Consider the following 18,983-nt stretch of genomic DNA (forward strand, 5'->3'; position numbering starts at 1 on the left):
TATCAAGCGGTGAGCGTGCGATGTCCTGTTCAGATGACGTCAAATCCAACGGGATGCCATAAATAAACTACACAGAATCACACTACACACCTACGCAATGATTACATTCAGGCAGACTGTAGAATACAACCTCTTTGGACCATTTATATACTCATTGAAAACAAGCTACAAAATGTAATACCTTGGAAAATGCCGTTTAATACTTTTTAATAGCCTTTGATTTATCAACTTTTTAAGACCGGACACCTTGATTATGTAATCCTATTACTCAAGTAAAGTGTGTGCATCAAAAACCTGATGTATCATATTTCTCATCAATGTTAGACCTTCAGATATCTCATGAAAGATTAAGAGGTTCGTCAGGGGTCAGATAATAGAGAATGTAAAACACCTTGAATCAGAAAAACCAGACGTTTGCATTCACTATTATCACCAAAGCAGTGTTACAGTGGAAAACACAATAATCCTATTATGTGCTCTATCTGATTCTGTCTCTAAACAACCTGCTCAAGATGGCCGCCGGGCTTTAATTAAGACTTTATCTGTAGCTAAGGATCTTTTATCCCGTGATAAGAATCAAGCAAGGGACTGCAGCCGTTCCTAAGATCCTCATAATGAGCAGGAGCCAAGGAGTTTTTATTAAGAGTCTGGAGTCTTCATTCTGTGATCGTTAAGTCGGTGGTAACAAGGCATGGATACAAATATAGATTTGTTGTGCATGTAAATGGTATGCAAAGGCAGAAATCAGAAGGGGTTTCTCTCCCAAACAATCCACCCCCTGCCTGAAACGCCTCCATTGGATTTATTAGTTATAGTGACATCACTATGTAACACTCGTGCTTCTATTGGTTAGGGCTCCTCCAACACATTGTTTGTGATATAGGCTAAGGGGCGGGACATCTCTCAGCGATTGAGCGAGAGACGGCCAGCTAACCAATCAGAGCAGACTGGGCTCTGGTTTCAGACAGAGGGTGAAAAGAGGTGCTGCAGCACAGGCAGTATGAGAGAAATAAAGTGCTTTTTGAACATTAACGCATGGAGACATGAGAGAAAAACTAATATAAACATTAACATGAGTATTATAGGGCCCCTTTAAAGGATCATATCAATGCGTCTATCTGGTAGCCTGTATTACATGTAGCTGACTCTTTTATCCAACTAACAATGAGTGCAAAACAAACTCAGTAACAGTAAGAATCTTGCAAGTACATTAGTGCCGTTAAATAAGCCGAGCCATTTTAATTTGGTGCAGTCCAAATAGGATCCTTCTTCTGGGCTCCTACTATGTTTGTTATGCTCATTAATGGCAAGCAGACAACAGAGCGTTATTCTCTGCTGGATGGGAGGAGGGTGAGGGATAAAAAGGGGGGGGGGGGGGGGGTTGAGTGGACTGTCCAGCTGGTTGATAATGAGGTCGTCCCCCGCCCTGCACCACTTTCCGCCACCCAGTACTTCGCTATCCCCTCGTGGGTGTCAAAAGCTTCACAATAGGCTGGTAATAAGAGGGAGGGCCCGTGTCTCTGCCCACATGCCGTCTTTTGTGGCTTGAAAAAGGTAGGAGGGGAGCCAGTAAAGGATTTGAAATTATGTCAAACCCCACAGCGGAGCACAGGGCCACGCTGCACGCTGTAAAGATAACCAACTGTGAGCTCAGGAGGTGACAGAGGTAATCTGAGGGCCGTTACCTGACATTATGGGCCAGATGGAGGGTCCCATCAGAGGAAGACCATTAATGGGTTGGAAGAGTAATCGTACAAATACAGGACAAGTTGTATTTCACTGAACCTACAACAGGGAAGGACACTATAATAATAACGTTTTTTTTTATGTAGGTCTACATTTGTTCTATCAGATCAAAGCCTGTTTAAGTATTTCAACCACTTAGATTCAACAGATTTATTCTGCCTTTGAATGTAATCTATTTTTTCATTTGTATGATTAATTTGGATCTTAATGCACTTCACTATACAAGCTATAGTTGGTTTTATATGTAATACATCTTAAGAACGCTATTTGAATCCTACTTTTGCACATTTTTATAATTGTTTTGGTCCCTCTCTTCTCCCCCCCCTCAGTTAAGTAAGTGTAATGTTTTAATACTTGACACTTACAGGGTTCATACACTTTTTCACCAATGATTTCCATGACCTTTACCTAATTTTCCATGACCAACAAAATGACTCTTTCTCAGCGGTACCACTGAAACATTTTTATTTTAACATGGAACAGGAAAATAAGGTCTGCATATGAAACATGTTGTGCCTATCTAAAACAAATCCAATAGTAGGCTTACTAGCTTCTACGCGCTAAAGCTACTGTAGACTAGAGGGTGCGATTGTAAAAATCTCTCACCAGCAAAATACCTCGACAGTTTAATGCCATTTTACGTTTCATTACTATAAGATACAGTATTTATTATGGCTATATTACTATTTTGGCGATTAGATATAATATAAATTATATTTGATGCAACTTTAGTTACATTTCCATGACTTTTCCAAAATGTTGGGGAAAATATTGTTTTCCAAAACTTTTCCAGGGCCTGGAATTTGCATTTGGAATTTCCATGACTTTTCCAGGTTTTTAATGACCGTAGGAACTTATTAACACTGGCATACCAATGTTTCAATACAACGTTCTTTTTAAAGAATTAAACGTATAATTTATGAATCACTGCCAATCATTGACTCTCACACTTACACAACTTTAGATTCATGGGGATGAAATCATTCATCAGATGCACTTCATTTCCACTAAACTGTTACTTACTAAGGTTTGCTTGTTAGTCATGGTACAGATTTCGGAGTAGAAATAATTCTTTATTATAAAAAAAAACTGGTTATGATAACAAAGAATAATTGCCACACGATTTACGTCTCCAAAACATAAAAACAATAACGTTTAATTATTCATTTCAGGCTGTTTTGCATATGTGCATAATGCAAAATATGTAAACCCAGCAGCGCTTACATCTTTGCAATTGTAATGTTCTTCTTATTGCCAAACTTTTCAAAAATGATAGCTTAAGTGAGGAAAAGTAGGACACAAGATTCCTCAAGTTGTATAATAGTGTATCAGAGACGGTTTAGACAGGAAGAGGGGATTACTTTTCAAAGGATAAGCTATTGAGAGCAAGCAGAAGAGGTGGAGGAGAGAGAAGACTCACAAAGATGTCACAGCTTTTGTTTTGAAGTCGTGCCTTAGAGAGTAACGAAGTGTGTCTCTGTCTATCGCTGAAGTCATCATTTAATAATGATTGCATGCAGTATACCACCTCACAGAGCTGTGAGCATCTGTCTGTCTTCCACTTCCTCTCATCTCCTATAACGAGCATGCTTCACTTCAAACGCACCAGGAGTCTATAGGCACATACATGCTGCTAAATCTACTTCTATGGAGCAAAACGCTCAGGGGATTTCCAAGAGCCGTATATTGCCCGAAATAGTGCACTTTGAATTTGATCGAGGAATCTGAGGGATACTGCAAGCTTGACCAAACGCAGCTCTGTACTTTTTTAGGGGAGCTTATGTGCTCTAGGATTGAAAACAAGTTAAAAGTGTAGTGAGTTGAAAATAAATAACAAGTCTTATAAGGGAGTTGTGCTTTGAAAACATAGGAAAATACACTCATTGTGTGTAGAGCTGGGTATAGTTATAAAATGTCACTGATACCCATGTTTCAGTGTATCTTCACAAAAGCAGAATTATTTTTCCAACACCAATGTTAAAGGTGGGGTATGTCATTTATTCTAGAAACACTTTTTGTTATATTCCATGGAATGCTCTTAACATCCCGATAGCAATGAATATATTAAAATGCTTTGATATAAATATTTCTTCTGTGGAAGCCGTGGCGTTGTAAAAAGCACGACCAATCATCTGAGCCGGCCCGGCTAAAGTAACTGGATGGCCTACCTGCCTGTCAGCCTTCCATCTGGGCACAAACTTATCTCGTGCCCTCATTGGTCATGTGCGCGTTCGTGTGCGATTTTTTCCAGCTGCATACTTTCAAATTTTAGCGCACTCGAGCTGGTTTCTCTAAAATTACATACCCCACCTTTAAGTCAATATGTTGTTGTTTACTCTTGTTACACTATAATGGCCCAAAATACAAATGAATGCAGGTTTAACAACAAAACCAACATTTCTTAGATTTTATAAGTTGCTTAAAGACAAGACACTGTTATTACATGTTAGACGCTTTTATCCAAAGCGACTTACATACATTCAGTACTGTGGGCAATCCTCACAGGAGCAATTTGAGGTGAAGTGTCTTGCCCAGGGACACAACGACATGCTGACTGCAGTGGGGCTTGAACCTGTGCCCCCCTGATCCGAACACCAACGCACTACTCCACTACGCCACACACCTTAAGTCTGTCTAAACAATATACGGGCTAACATTTTCTAAAGCAATTCTCATCTTAATCAGAATAAAAAAGCAGAAATGCTGTTTGAATGTTTCAAATGTATACTTGGGCAAATCATTTCCAAAAAGACATACTGTTTCCACACATACATGTAAATATATCTAATATGTATATATGACCCAATATGTATATATGTTCATTTTAATTCATTTCTTATTTCATAGTTATATTATCATTTTTGATAGTATCTTTAATTGTATTAATCTGAGCTGTCCTGTTTTTCAGGTCCATCTTATCTTAAAACCAGTACTTGCAAAGAATCTATGGCTGTGCTTGTGGCTCCTGCCTCCAATGTCCATGTATTTTTAAATGACATAGGATGTGATATTCCTCTGATGTAAACAGTCTGTAGAGTTCTCCTGAAGTCTCTTACAGACCAAACTTCTGTGTTGACGCAGCGCTGTGTCACTGCGCTGCTGTCGGCCCGAACACAGGGACAACCCTCCGTGAGTCAGACAGGCTCTGACCCCTCGACCCCTCGGCCTGCCAAATCAGACTGCAGCGGACCCCCACACACACACACCCTGCAGTCTCGTCTATAAACAGGGGCACACACAGCTTTTGACACTCGGAGCCACGGGCTGACACTGAGCATGTGACCGGGCTTGGTTGAATTATTTCAAAAGGAATAAATCATAGTTTTGATTCAACAAAGATCTGCTGTTAGAAGCACTTGGACATCAATGCCTCTGACATACAATACTTACAGAAGTCGATGAAATGAAGTGATAATCCAAGTTTTCTAGAAAGAAATGCTAAACATCCAGCCTCTAAAATACAAATATATTCTGCTTTAGCTTGTCTTACATTATAGCTAATTGAATGTAGTTGGCTTTTGGACAAAACAAGCAATTTAACTGAAGTTACCTTTCAATGGCAACTTCTTTCTTGACGTTTATACGAAAAACCAATTAAATACTTGATTGACTGCCAAAATGTTTCAGCAGAATAATGAAAACGCTGCCTACAATATTGACACCTAAGCTGCATGTGTTGTTTTCTTTTGCTCTTTAGGAGGAGAAGAAATCCAGACAAAGCTAACACACACAAAGCTCTCATATATAAGTACCTATATGCATTAGCAAACAATATATTTAGGGTCACGTTTCTGACCGCTTTATGATTATTAGTCCAATATCCACTTGACCAACTCCTCACAAAACTATCCAAATGTGTTTCTGTAATTCTATTTTCATTATTAGAAAATAAAAACCCAGTAGTCTGCAAGTTATTCCAAAGTCTTCCTTATAAAGATAATCATTTAGCAGCATAATTCAAACACCGACATCTTCACTCTCTGAAAACCTTGGCGAGTCCACAAACAGTTTTATTGAGGACAATATTTCTGTCAAGGCTTCGGCCCCTAAATACTATTGGGAGTTTTATTTTTCCTGAAGGCCCGTCTGTTCCTTGTGTTTGGATGAGAGGTGAGACACTCGACGACTCAGTCTGACTTACAGCCTGCCAAGCTGCTGTCAGACTCCCAACATATAACTGCTAATACAATCTCTTACAGTGAGAGGAGAAGCTCCCAAGAAACCAACACAGGAAGTCCTGCTGCTTTCAGATCTAGGTTAGACTTAGCATGAGGGCTGTCTGTCATTTGTTCCACCACTTTAGGCTAAAATATGTCAACATCTATTAAATATATCGGCGTTAAACTTGGTTAAGAGATTCTTGTTTAGTAGATGGAGGCGTGTGGCGCAGTGGATAGAGCCTTGGTGTTGGGATCAGGGGGTCACAGGTTCAAACCCCACTGCAGTCAGCATGTCGTTGTGTCCCTGAGACACTTCACCCCAAATTGCTACTGTGGGTATTGTCCACAGTATTCAGTATGTAAGTCGCTTTGGATAAAAGCGTCTAACAAGTGACATGTAATGTAATGTAATGTAGATGCCTCTGACTTTGGTGATTCACGGACTTTCCCTTTAGCGCTACGATGTGGTTCATTTCAGTGAAATATCTTTAAAACTATCGTAAACTTATGGATTGTCATAACATTTTGTTCAGAATGTCATAATTCATTGTAATAATAATTTGAATAATAACATTTGTTTAATGCTTTTGTTTAGGTCAAAATAGTTGCAAGATTAATGACATTCCCATTAGCCTCACCTGTACCTTGTTTTTAAGAGAGAATTAGCAAATTATAGCATGCTAACCGGCTACACTTGGATTAAGAATGGTAAACTTGGTCACAATTTGAATGTTAGCGTTGCCATCTTGAGCATCTTAACATGCTTACATTAGCATTTAGCTCACATATCACTATGTTTAAGTCAACATGACTTTAACCCTAAAATAAATGTGGCAGCAATTAAGCTTGATCATGGAACCAATGCTGGAAAAAGTAAACTATCCTAAATGATTTTCTACAGAAAGTCAAAAGGATGTTTTGCCAGCTTGGATACATTCGCTTCTGCTTCAAATCAAAATTAAATTTGTAACACGAGTCAAGTCTCTTATATCTGAAGATCGTGTTTAAAATGTCCCTTGATGTGTCTGAAGACATTTAAAAACACTTTGATTTCTGCTACAGCGAATGCTTCCGGCTCTCTTATGATTATAAAGTGGCAGCTTTGATACTTACGTAAAATATAATACAGGCAAAACAAATTCGTACAGGGGAGGAATTTCATTTTTCATGGGTTTGAAACTTCAAAGGGCAGCTCTCAGAATTATAACTCATCATCCAGAGTTTCATTCGCATTTATGATTTCCTCATTTGCTTTGTGGCGGTGATAGTTAGACTTTAGGAGACAGTTTCATTCACATCGTACAGGTTTGCCTATTTTAAATGTCATTACACTGGAGATAAACATACAGATATTTCAACAAGTCGAACCTTTTTAGGGAATCAATTATTATTCTAATAATAATTTTAATATTCTAAAATATCTTCACAAACCAGCTTTTAAAGACCCCCCCTCTGAAACGACTACTTTGGTTTTTCCCCTAACATGAGGACATCACTATGTAACACTAACACTATTGGCTAGCGCTCCAACACATTGTACGTGATAGGCTAAGGGGCGGGACATCTCTAAGCAGTTGACCAATCACAACAGAGCCGGCCAGCTAACCAATCAGAGCAGACTGGGCTCTGGTTTCAGACAGAGGGTGAAGTATGAGAAAAATAAAGGGCTTTGTGAACATTAAAGTATGTAAACATGTCACAGTAGACACAACATACAATTATTAACCTGTAAATGAGCATAACATGTAATCGCGGTCTCTAGCTGAAGAGTTGTATTTGATACCTTTATTCTGCTGCCCAGAATGTAAATGGAGATTTTGCTGCAAAGTCTCTGTAAAAGCTTGATATGGATGCATGTCACTGCAGCAGATTTGGACTTAAAGCAGTCCCTACGCTACTCCTCTCCTCACGTCTGCTCTGCTTCTCATTGGTGGAGTGAGACACAAGATATTAACTAGGTCAATGAGATTCCCTCACACTTCTCCAACAGGGACCCACAGCAGAGGAGAGAGGAAGACATGGAGGAGAAGTGAGAAGCAGAGATGAGAAGAGGAGAATCTTCCTTCCTCTGCTGAGATCTTGTGAGAGGCAGAGAAGTGATCTGAGATAAAACAAATGCCGGCAGTGACTTTCGCTCAGGCTTTGTTGAATCGACTCATTGTGAATGCAGGCATCCCCTCTCTTATCTTTGTAGTAGTGAAACAGCAACATGAGAGTTTAGGGCACCTCTTGGAGATGCCCTCGATTCCTATTTTTATATGCGTGAAAAAAATGCAAATGCTGCCAGGACTCGTGCTGGATGATGCTTCAGGTGTTTAGAGGAGGGTATTTGTCCACTGAAGGTGCTTGTAGATTCATTGTATTAGCTTTGGACAGAGCCAGGCTACCTATGTCTAACTATCTACTTCTGTACAGATATTAGAATGGTTTTAATTAGAGCTGCAAATACAAATATCAAACCGAATCCCTTGTTCTAATTAACCCTAAGATATTCAGATGAACTGATACAAGCAAGAGAAAAGTAAAACATTTTATTTGAGAAGGCAGATCAAGAAAATATACTGCATTTTTCTCAGTTTTTGCAAATAGTATAATCTTTTTTTGTTTTTTGGTGCCGCTCAATACTAACCATCGAACTAACCCTGATTTGTATTTAATATTTCTCTTCTTTTGATTATTTATGATGTTTTCCTGTATAATTTCCGCCCCCGTTCGTATATAATGGAGGTGAATTTAGTTTTACTTATGGCACTAACAGAAGAAATGGCAATCGAAAAGTTCAATAACAATGCAGAAACAAAGTTACTCTGTAATCTTTAGATATTTCCGCTCTCAGTGGACCTTTTTATTTTTTCACTGAAGAAGTAGTCCCTGTCCAAACTGTCTGCATGTCAAGATACCGCTAGATATGTTTTGTAATTTGGGTAACAAGTCCCTTTAAAGAGAATTACTGCCTATCAGTAAAGTAAGGGAACTTCACAGAGTAACCCTACACCTTTAAAATATGTTTTTTCAAGTGAGGCTTCAGTTTGTCAACAAGCACGGCACAAAGCATTATCATTTCGCTGTAATGAAAGATGAACTCATCGGGAACAGAGGGCACCTAATAAATCACCTGCCACTCCTGTTGACATTTCATTAGTTCCATTACATTACACATATCCGAGGTCCTTTTCTCTAATGTCAAAGGAATGAAAAGGTCTAGACCAATCACTGTTCGCCTTCATACTGACCACACCGAAGCAGCAATTTGCTCTATGAGTCTACAGTGTTTCAACCTACAGTCTATGGTTTCAACAGAGGGTCCTGTCAACCAGGCCCGTTTAACATATATCTGAAACTGTGGATCTGTATCGCTCGCATCTGATTCAAACCATTCTCTGCCTCTTTGTCTTTTTCTCTCCAGCCCTCCCCTCCCATCAGAGAGTACCGACACACGCCAGGCTGTTTTGTAACAGGCCTTCTCTTCGGATTAATCCATGCAGGGTGCCAATCTCTGGGCCAGAGTCCTGCTGTGCAGCCTCTGATAGCCGATGACGGGCAGAGGGACAGGGAGGAGACGAGCTTTAATGCTCAGAGACATCTAATGCCCCGGCCACACGAGGACAAAAACGGCCCTTTGCGTTACTGTTTAGTGTCATATAGACCATTCGGCCACACGAGGACGACCGCATACGGCACTAAACGACTGAGGAAACGATAACGGGTCCCAAGGTGGATAGAACGGCATACGCAACGCTCTGGGGGGTCAAACAGCTCCGTGTGTACGCCCTATACGATCATTTTCTGATAATGATTGCGCAATAGCCCCGCCTCTCCCCACCTCTGCTGCTCACCTCCGCGTACCCCGCGCCATTGCTGATGTGTTTCGCCACCAACAACAACAACAATGGCGGATCGCAGAGTTGCTATCGTGCTCCGGACGCTACTGACCATGCTACAGTTCTTTGTGCAACATCTACAGCAGACTTACTTACACATCCGGGGGGGATCTTACTCGCTGCTTTTGTGGATATGTACTGCAGCTTCAGCGATCATTTTCTGATAATGATTGCGCAATAGCCCCGCCTCTCCCCACCTCTGCTGCTCACCCCCGGGTCAAAGTAAACTGCACACTGAATTCAGATTATTTATCTTTCTCTCGATATGGACATAAACGCGAGTGAAGTCTAATCTGACAGGACGGAGACACCTCTCAAACTACCTAAACTAGTTATAAATATGTTTATTTTTACTGTCGGCCGGGTCACTCATTACTGGATCAGCTGCTGCATGAAACAGACACTGGCGCTGTCCAAAGAGAGGGTGGAAAAAGAGAGACTCCGTGTATTTTTATTATTTTATTATATAGAGTCATTATTCATTTGTTTTAAAGTTCAATAAATAACAAAGAAGACCTTTGACCGGCACTTTTATAATTTAGTCGGAAGATTTCAACTTTAATACACGTTGACTGGCGAACAACTCTGCCCGGTTCCCTCGGCCCCCACCGCGGAGACTAAACAGAAGGGCAACCATGACAACCATGCTTCTTCGCTGCTTTTGTGGAGGAAGTTACAGCGCCACGTACAGGCTCCTGCATATGTACTGCAGCTTCTCCAGCGGTTGGAGCTAAACGGCGCGGTCTCGTGTGGGCAGACACTATCCGGATAACTATTGCGTGTGGACGGAAGCTTGTTTGTGATTGCGTTTGCGTTAATCCTATGCGTTTAGTCGTTTTCGTCCTTGTGTGGCCGGGGTCTAAACTATCTGGAGTCCACTTTAACACTGTGGTGAAAGTCTTCTACAGGGTAAAGCTTTGTGTTCCTCAAACTGAGTTTCCACCTGATTTTATCACAGGACATCTCATCCATCCGTCTATCTATCTATCTATCTATCTATCTATCTATCTATCCATCCGTCTATCTATCTATCTATCTATCTATCAATCCGTCTGTCCATCTATCTATCTATATATCTATCTATCTATCTATCCATCCATCCATCCATCTATCTATCCGTCTATCTATCCGTCTATCTATCCGTCTATCTATCCATCTATCTATCTATCTATCTATCTATCTATCTATCTATCAATCTATCTATCTACCTAAAGTGGTAAAAGACCTGCAAATAAATGATTTGAACTAAACTAAATGGAAGAAGACACATAGGCATCTGGTTGATTTCTAAAAACTAGTAGGAATCCCAAAGGAGTGAGTGATGCCGTTTGCTGCATCACATTACACCTGGGTCACAATTTACAAGGTCTATTTAAAGCAGAAGAGGAAACGAACAGCCTTTTAGTCCAGTCGATCCACATTCTTATCATTAATCACGCTCCTTCCTTATCCTTTGTGGTTTATCTCCGTGACTGAGACACTCCAAGGGCACAGGGCAGATTTTAACATTCATTAATTGAAATGCATCCCTCCTCAAATTACTGTAAATACTCTCATCATCCTGTGAATTACATATTTTACAGGATTTAAAGACTTTTACTACATAGTGATTCAACTACGAGGAAAACTACAGACAAATGAACTGGATGTCCGTGTAACAATACGAAGATATTGTGGTGCTGCAATTTAAATGCATGCCTCTGGTACGTAAGAAAGGGAGGAAGGGGTTTGGAATCAAAATGCAGATTCAGAGGCGGCTTGTGTTTTTCTAGGACAAACCTCGGGGGAACACAAAACCTGCAAACAATCTCACAGCCTCTCCTTTTCACACCCTGCCTGTTTCTCTGAGTACAAGAGAGTCTGTGTCATCCTGAGATTCTTTGTATCTCAGAAGTAAGGGTCTGGATCCACCACCAATACTGCAACACATATTAAAAACCTGCTCATGTGAAGCATCCTCTCACCTCCACCTTAGTGTACATTAATCGTTCTCTTCTGAAAGGTCACCGGTGTCAAGTGACGACAACAAAAGCTGGAGCTTGCATTTGCTGCATTAGCACGTCCGGACTACACATGGATTTTTCTGTCTTCGTTAGAGCATATGCAGCTCAGTCAGGGGATGATGAGTTGCCTTTGAAAACAATGTTGCAAACACACACAGTTAAGGTCACGAGCTGCTTCAGAATATAGATTGTAAACCAGCAAAAGAGCTATTTAGGGAGGCATGTAACAGAGCACATATGGTGTCACTGTTGCACAAGCTGGGAATCAAACAGGCAGCATGTGTGACGACAGGAGAAAAAGAGACAGTCTCCCTGTTGTTGTCTTAAGAAAGGAAAAGCCTCGTCTCCATACTGACTGGGGCGGTATTAGCCTACTTTCCCTCGGCTGGCAGACGGTATGCTACCTGCTGATGTCAAAATCTATTTAGTGTAAGCAGCTGAACGCTGGCAGCCCTGAGAATAGCCTCTGCTCATCTTATTACCTGCAACCAGACCTAACTTCAATACACTCTCCACTGAGCAACATCAGGGTCACTGTGATGCAAAAGCTCATAGACAAAAGTCTGAATTCTACGGCTACATTGTAAAAAGGTGTCCAAATGACATTAGTAGCTCACAATACAGCTATTTAACATCCTGTTTAGCCAGAGAAACAATGTAAAGTGTGTCTGTGTACCCATAGCTAGAGTGTAATGGGTCTTCTATGCTGAAGATTCACGAAAATGTAAACAGGTAAATAAATAAACAAGGCTTAAAATCTTTCTGACTCAATGTTAACATTCTGATAACATCAACCCAAGAAGATTGGGGGATGTAGTTCCACAACTCCCAACATATTCATCAAATTGGAAATAAAATAGGAAAATTATAAAAGTGACCAAAAACAAGAAAATGTACTCTTTTTAAAATTCAATTATCAGTACGTATTATGTAACTAAGGCTAAAAATGTTTTTTGTTTTCCCTGAAACACTGATATTCTGATATATCCATTAAAGTAATAAGTTGTCTGTAAAAAAAGTGTTGACTTACAGCCTAAACAATGTTAAACTACATTTCATTTTCTTATAAAAAGCTGTGAAGGGGTAGGAAGGTTTCATGAAGTAGTACTGCAGCTCAAACTGATTATTAATCAAAGTCTGGAAACATCTAACACACACTTTTATAGTGTAACTCTTTTTGCCAGAATGACATAAGGATATGTTCACATTGTTGTCTGGCACCATTGAAAAGAGCAGTTGTTTTGAGCGGTCTGTCGAGGAGCGTTTAAGACGTGATTGATGAAATTATTTCACAGCAGTGGTCCTGCTGATCAGGCCGGAGATCACCACTAATAATCTCCTTGTTTATGTGCAGGTAGTTAAGAGGCAACAACAACAACAACAGAAACAACAGCTTGTCACGGTAGACTGGAGATTTTCATCCTGTGCAAACAGCATAGTCAACAACATGATATAATCACATCCACCATAGAGGTCATAATCACTGCTTTCCACAACTCACTGTCAAAGCTCTTCAACAGAAACACCCTTCATTCACAACTTCAAATATATTCTCAATTTGATTACACTTGTTTGTGTATCTGACAATTCTTTGGATTTCTGCATTGCAAGTGTACAAGACAACTAGCATCTATACAGATAAAAGACAGCCTTACTGTATGTGCATGTGAGCAAATGTTCCTCCCATGACCTTTCACAGCCGAGCATCAAAAAGCATCTCCATGTTCATCCTCTCACCTCTTTGGTCCTCTCAAACTCGTTTTGCAACGCCTGTTTAGCGATCTCCACCTCGATGATTTTCTGCCGGAGCAGCTCGTTCTCATCCTCGGCTCGGCTGCGTTTGTCCTCCACGCTCTCCAGCTCGTTGTGCAAACGCACCGACACATCTTTGGCCACCTGAGATCACAGGGACAAAATGCTGAAGGATAAACACAGGCATAGAACAGAATGGATATATACATGTTTTATGATATGTGCTTTTAACACATACAATATACTATTTATTTTATTTATTTATATACTGTATATCAAGCAGATATCACTTAATAAAACATCCAAACGTATTCAGCTGACTGACTACTATACTAAAACAGTATAGTGTTAAAACATTAGTAAAACAACTAACTACTTTTGAGGCAACACAAGCAATTAGGAGACGTCTGCTTGGGACTTTTAATGACATATTATGGATTTAAAGATCAATATTATTCTCCATAAGAAAAATCATTATTTGCAGAACTGAAACATTTGTAATGAAAAAGCATGACCACATTCCTATTAATAATTACATTTTCCACTTGGATTTATTGCACATTCACGATTCAACGATTCACTTGGAGCCAAATGTTTTCCCCACACTGAGAAGCTACTGTGAGTCATTACTCTAAGAAGATACATTTAATTATTCTGGGTCAGTGGAGAGCTTTAATGTCTTTAAGGTGCTGTTTTGTGTTATGTTAATCCTTTATTGTCAAATTAAGACTAAAGTTGTTCTTGTTGCACAGCAGCTCCATTTGTAACATCGACAAAGACAAATATTTAAGATAGGAAACAAGGAAACAAGGCAACATGTATCATATTAAAGAACCCCACTCTCAACCCGTCTGATGTTATAAACTACAGGCCTGTCTCTCTACTCCCGTTCCTGTCTAAATCACTTGAACGCGCTGTCTTTAAACAACTCTCCTGTTATCTCCATCAGAACAACCTTCTGGATCCGCACCAGTCTGGTTTCAAGGCAGGTCACTCCACAGAAACTGCTCTCATTGCTGTCACTGAGGAACTGCACACTGCCAAAACTGCATCCCTCTCCTCTGTCATCATCCTATTGGACCTGTCTGCTGCATTCGACACGGTGAATTATCAGATCCTCCTTCGCACGCTCCAAAAACTTGGAGTTTCAGGCTCTGCTCTTTCCCTACTCACCTCATACCTCAAAGACCGTACCTACAGGGTGACTTGGAGAGGGTCTGAGTCCGACCCTTGTCAATTAACTACAGGGGTACCTCAGGGCTCTGTTCTTGGTCCCCTCCTCTTCTCCCTGTACACAAACTCGCTCGGATCAGTCATTAGCCCGCATGGTTTTTCATACCACTGCTACAGTACGCTGACGACACCCAATTAATTCTGTCCTTTCCCCGCTCAGAGACCCAGGTCGTCGCACGCATCTCTGCTTGTCTAGCTGACATCTCTCAGTGGATGTCTGCTCATCACCTCAAGCTCAACCTTGACAAGACTGAGCTGCTCTTCCTTCCGGGAAAAGATTGTCCCACTCTTGACCTGACAATCAACATTGGCACCTCTGTTGTTTCCCCGACTCAGACTGCAAGGAATCTGGGCGTGACCCTAGATAACAACCTGTCCTTCACTGCAAACATCGCTGCTACAACCCGTTGCTGCAGATACACGCTTTACAACATCAGGAGGATGCGTCCCCAGCTGACTCAGAAAGCGACTCAGGTTCTGGTCCAGGCTCTCGTCATCTCACGCCTAGACTACTGCAACTCCCTCCTGGCTGGTCTACCTGCATGTGCCATCCGACCTCTGCAGCTCATCCAGAATGCAGCGGCTCGTCTGGTCTTCAACCTTCCGAAATGTTCCCACACCACTCCGCTCCTCCGCTCCCTTCACTGGCTTCCGGTAACTGCTAGAATCCACTTCAAGACACTGGTACTTGCGTACCATGCTGCGAATGGATCTGGCCCTTCCTACATCAAGGACATGGTTAAACCGTACACCCCAGCGCGTGCATTACGCTCTGCATCAGCCAAACGACTCGCTGCGCCCTCGCTGCGAGGGGGACCCAAGTTCCCATCAGCAAAAACACGTGGGTTTGCTGTCCTGGCTCCAAGATGGTGGAATGAGCTCCCCATTGACATCAGGACGGCAGATAGCTTGCACATCTTCCGGCGCAAACTGAAAACTCATCTCTTTCGACTCCACTTCGAGCGTTAGAACTATTAACGAAGCACTTTTATACTAATAAAGGACTGGCTTACCTAAAGCCAGTTGAGTAGCACTTGAAATGTTTTGGCTCTATGAAACCTGATGTACTTATATGATTCTGTTTTCTTCAAGGTTGTGTCTTCCTGGTCGAATGTTCTTATTGTAAGTCGCTTTGGATAAAAGCGTCAGCTAAATGTAATGTAATATTACACACACACACACACACACACACACACACACACACACACACACACACACACACACACACACACACACACACACACACACACACACACACACACACACACACACACACACACACACACACACACACACAACACACACACACACCACACACCACACACACACACACACACACCCCACACACACACACACACACACACACACACACACACACACGACACACACACACACACACACACACACACACACACACACACACACACACACACACACACAACACACACACACACACACACACAACACACACACACACACACACACACACACACACACACACACACACACACACACACACACACACACACCTTCAGGTCCTGCTCCAGGCTCCGCAGCAGCTCTCCGTCCACGTGTCCGGTCTGAGCGACCCGCAGGCTCTTCTGCTCCGCCTTCCTCAGCCGGTACTGCAGGATGCGGCAGTTCTTGTTGGAGCGGTCCAGGTCCCTGCGCAGCTCCTGCAGCTGGTACACCTCCTCCTCCAGGTAGCTGTCCCGCACCTCCTCCATCTCCGCCCGCAGCTCGTCCATTTCATCCTGAGACAGAGAGGAGCAGACACTTTAATACCACATCCACACTGCTTCAATGGGTAATGATGTTGATATCTAACATCATGTAGTTCATAGTTTTTCAAGCAAAGGAAAGTTTGTATTCTTTGCTGCAGACAGTCCTGTTTTCATCTTACTTTGCAAAACAGAGGCAAAAAAGGGTCAATAGGTTTAGACTTGGGTTTGTGTTACATGTGTGTTTTAGGTTATAACCCTATGAATCGTGTACTGTCCAATTACGATAATACTTTAATGGTCAGATCAAGTCTGAAATTTGACTTGCATCACAGCAGCTCCATGTGTCACATCAACATGGACAAATATCAAGACACAATGCATGAAAAACAAACAACAAACATTTAACATAACAGCACAATCACTGAGAGAAAACATGCTCAAGACCCTTTAGCGTGCATTCGATCTGGGATCTAGCTCTGTATTTCTGTAGCAACAAAACTTTCATATGGACACAAGAAAAAATACTTTTTAACAGCTCCAAATGTAGTATTTGTGAAGCAGCTTTGGAGTTTAAGAAATACTTAACCAAATGTTCAAAATGAGTTTTTTCCTGAGGGCAATTTCACAGAAGAGGCCTTAAGGACCAGCAACACCAAAATAAGGTTAGAAAGTGATCTGAATCCAGAAGTTAAATTATGAAACTTCCCCTCTAAGCCACTCTAAGTCTTTGCTTCTTCATACTCGTAAATTATGCATTAAAAGAATGTATTTTTTAAGGTGGCACCAGAAGAAGCTAATGAAGTGTCTAAAATGTTCAGCTGAGTTTGAATGTGCTCTCACTTTATATTTCATGGCAAACTGCCAGTTGGATTTGAATATTTTCTGTGTCAAAGTTTTGACTTGAGGTGCCTTTAGGTGACCAACCATGCTGTCCTCAAAAACCCAGCAATGTCATGGAAATGATTAAGTTTGAGGATGCTTTGGGCGAATGTGTTGTGTAAGAGGAAAGTCTGACCGGACAGTGATGTTAGGAAAAAGCTCAGAGGGTCACACACCGACCAACTGATGTAACAAGACAGGGTTTGTCAGAAATACTGATGAAATGTTCTGTATTTCATCTTTCTTGAAGGTTTTTTTGGACAAAGCTTCTGTGTTAATTCATTTTAAATAGTAAACAGGAAATTAAGATACTTCTCTGCTTCATTCAAAAGTAACATGGTTTACAGTTAACACTTATCACAGCATAGGGGATGATTCTCAATTCTACAACATAAAAACCTTTCAGGCATAAAGCTATTATAAAGGAAATGCAATATAATATACCTTTGTAGATTATACTCTCATATGATTACATACGAGCTCCAGTAATGCACGTACTCTCAGTGATGATGATGTAACATCGCTAGTTGGCTTTAAGCGTCTTATCTCTTGGATTGGATGTATTCACATGACCCATCAACATGAAACTACCCGGCATGATTGAGGGAAAGTAAAAGGGTTTATCTGTACTACTACGACAGTTTGTGCGTTATCCTCGAGGGTCTCAGTTTGCCTCCGACATGGAGAGGCTCATGAGATTTCCCCTGGGAGGGAGATTCACAGGGCTTGACTGGCACCTGATGAAAAGACAATTGTATCCTGAAGGGGGGGGGGGGGGGGTTGAGTGAGAGTGTCAATTAATGAAAACTAAATCTATCCTCATTTGGGTAGGCACAGAGCACATTGTTATCGGAGGAGGACCCCGGAGGAAGGAGCTAATGTCCTCCAATCGATGTCCAGGTTAACGGCAGAGCCAGAGGCAGAGATGCATCATGGGAGCAGGTACATTCAGAGCATCACTGATGTTTACGGGGAGTGTGTACACCGAGTCATCAGCGGTAATCGGTCGTCTCTTTAAGAGGGATAAGAGTGGATATCTTTATTGAGCAGCTGCTGTAATTCATTATTTTCCAGATTGATTTGTCTTATTTTTCTCTGGGAAATGTCAAAGAAAATGTGAAAGGATTATCATAATTTCTCACGAGTCACGACCAAAGGTGACGTCTTTATTTCAGTTTATTTTTTTACCAACCAACGACAATCTCTTTGCTAACAAGGAAGGAAAAGAAAAGCTGTCAATTTGAACATTTGATAAGGTAGACCAAGAGAACTTAAAGTCATGTTTTCATAAGAAAGTACTCAAAGATACCTGTGTTTTTTATATGATAGGAGATGAATTATCTTTTTAGTTCAGGACAAGTTCCATCACTTCTATTTTCTACAATGTTCTGACTACTTACAGACAAATGCTATTACTTTCTTTATCACAAAACTGTTTAGCAGTTTAATTGATATTAACCCTGCAAATGTTCTTGATTCATCTCTTTTTCTTTTTATGAAAACTGTGAATCACAAGTTCATAGACCTGAGAGAAACATAATGGCATTTTTGTTATGAATATCCCACTGTCAAAACAACAATAGTACATCCACAACAATATAAAAT

At 41.0% G+C, this 18,983-nt stretch overlaps 1 protein-coding gene across 1 annotated transcript in view; it reads right to left on the bottom strand.

The window, feature by feature from the left end:
* Positions 1 to 18,983, bottom strand: part of LOC117540848 (microtubule cross-linking factor 1) — a 79,186-nt gene that overhangs the window by 57,915 nt on the left and 2,288 nt on the right. Inside the window, exons 2-3 of the mRNA XM_034207731.1 lie at positions 16,305 to 16,529; positions 13,528 to 13,686 (exon numbers count right to left, since the gene is read on the bottom strand). Coding sequence (XP_034063622.1) covers positions 13,528 to 13,686; positions 16,305 to 16,529 — 384 coding nt within the window. The remainder of the gene's footprint in view (positions 1 to 13,527; positions 13,687 to 16,304; positions 16,530 to 18,983) is intronic.

The sequence above is a fragment of the Gymnodraco acuticeps genome, unplaced genomic scaffold (assembly GCF_902827175.1).
Source record: "Gymnodraco acuticeps unplaced genomic scaffold, fGymAcu1.1, whole genome shotgun sequence".
NCBI lineage: Eukaryota > Metazoa > Chordata > Actinopteri > Perciformes > Bathydraconidae > Gymnodraco > Gymnodraco acuticeps.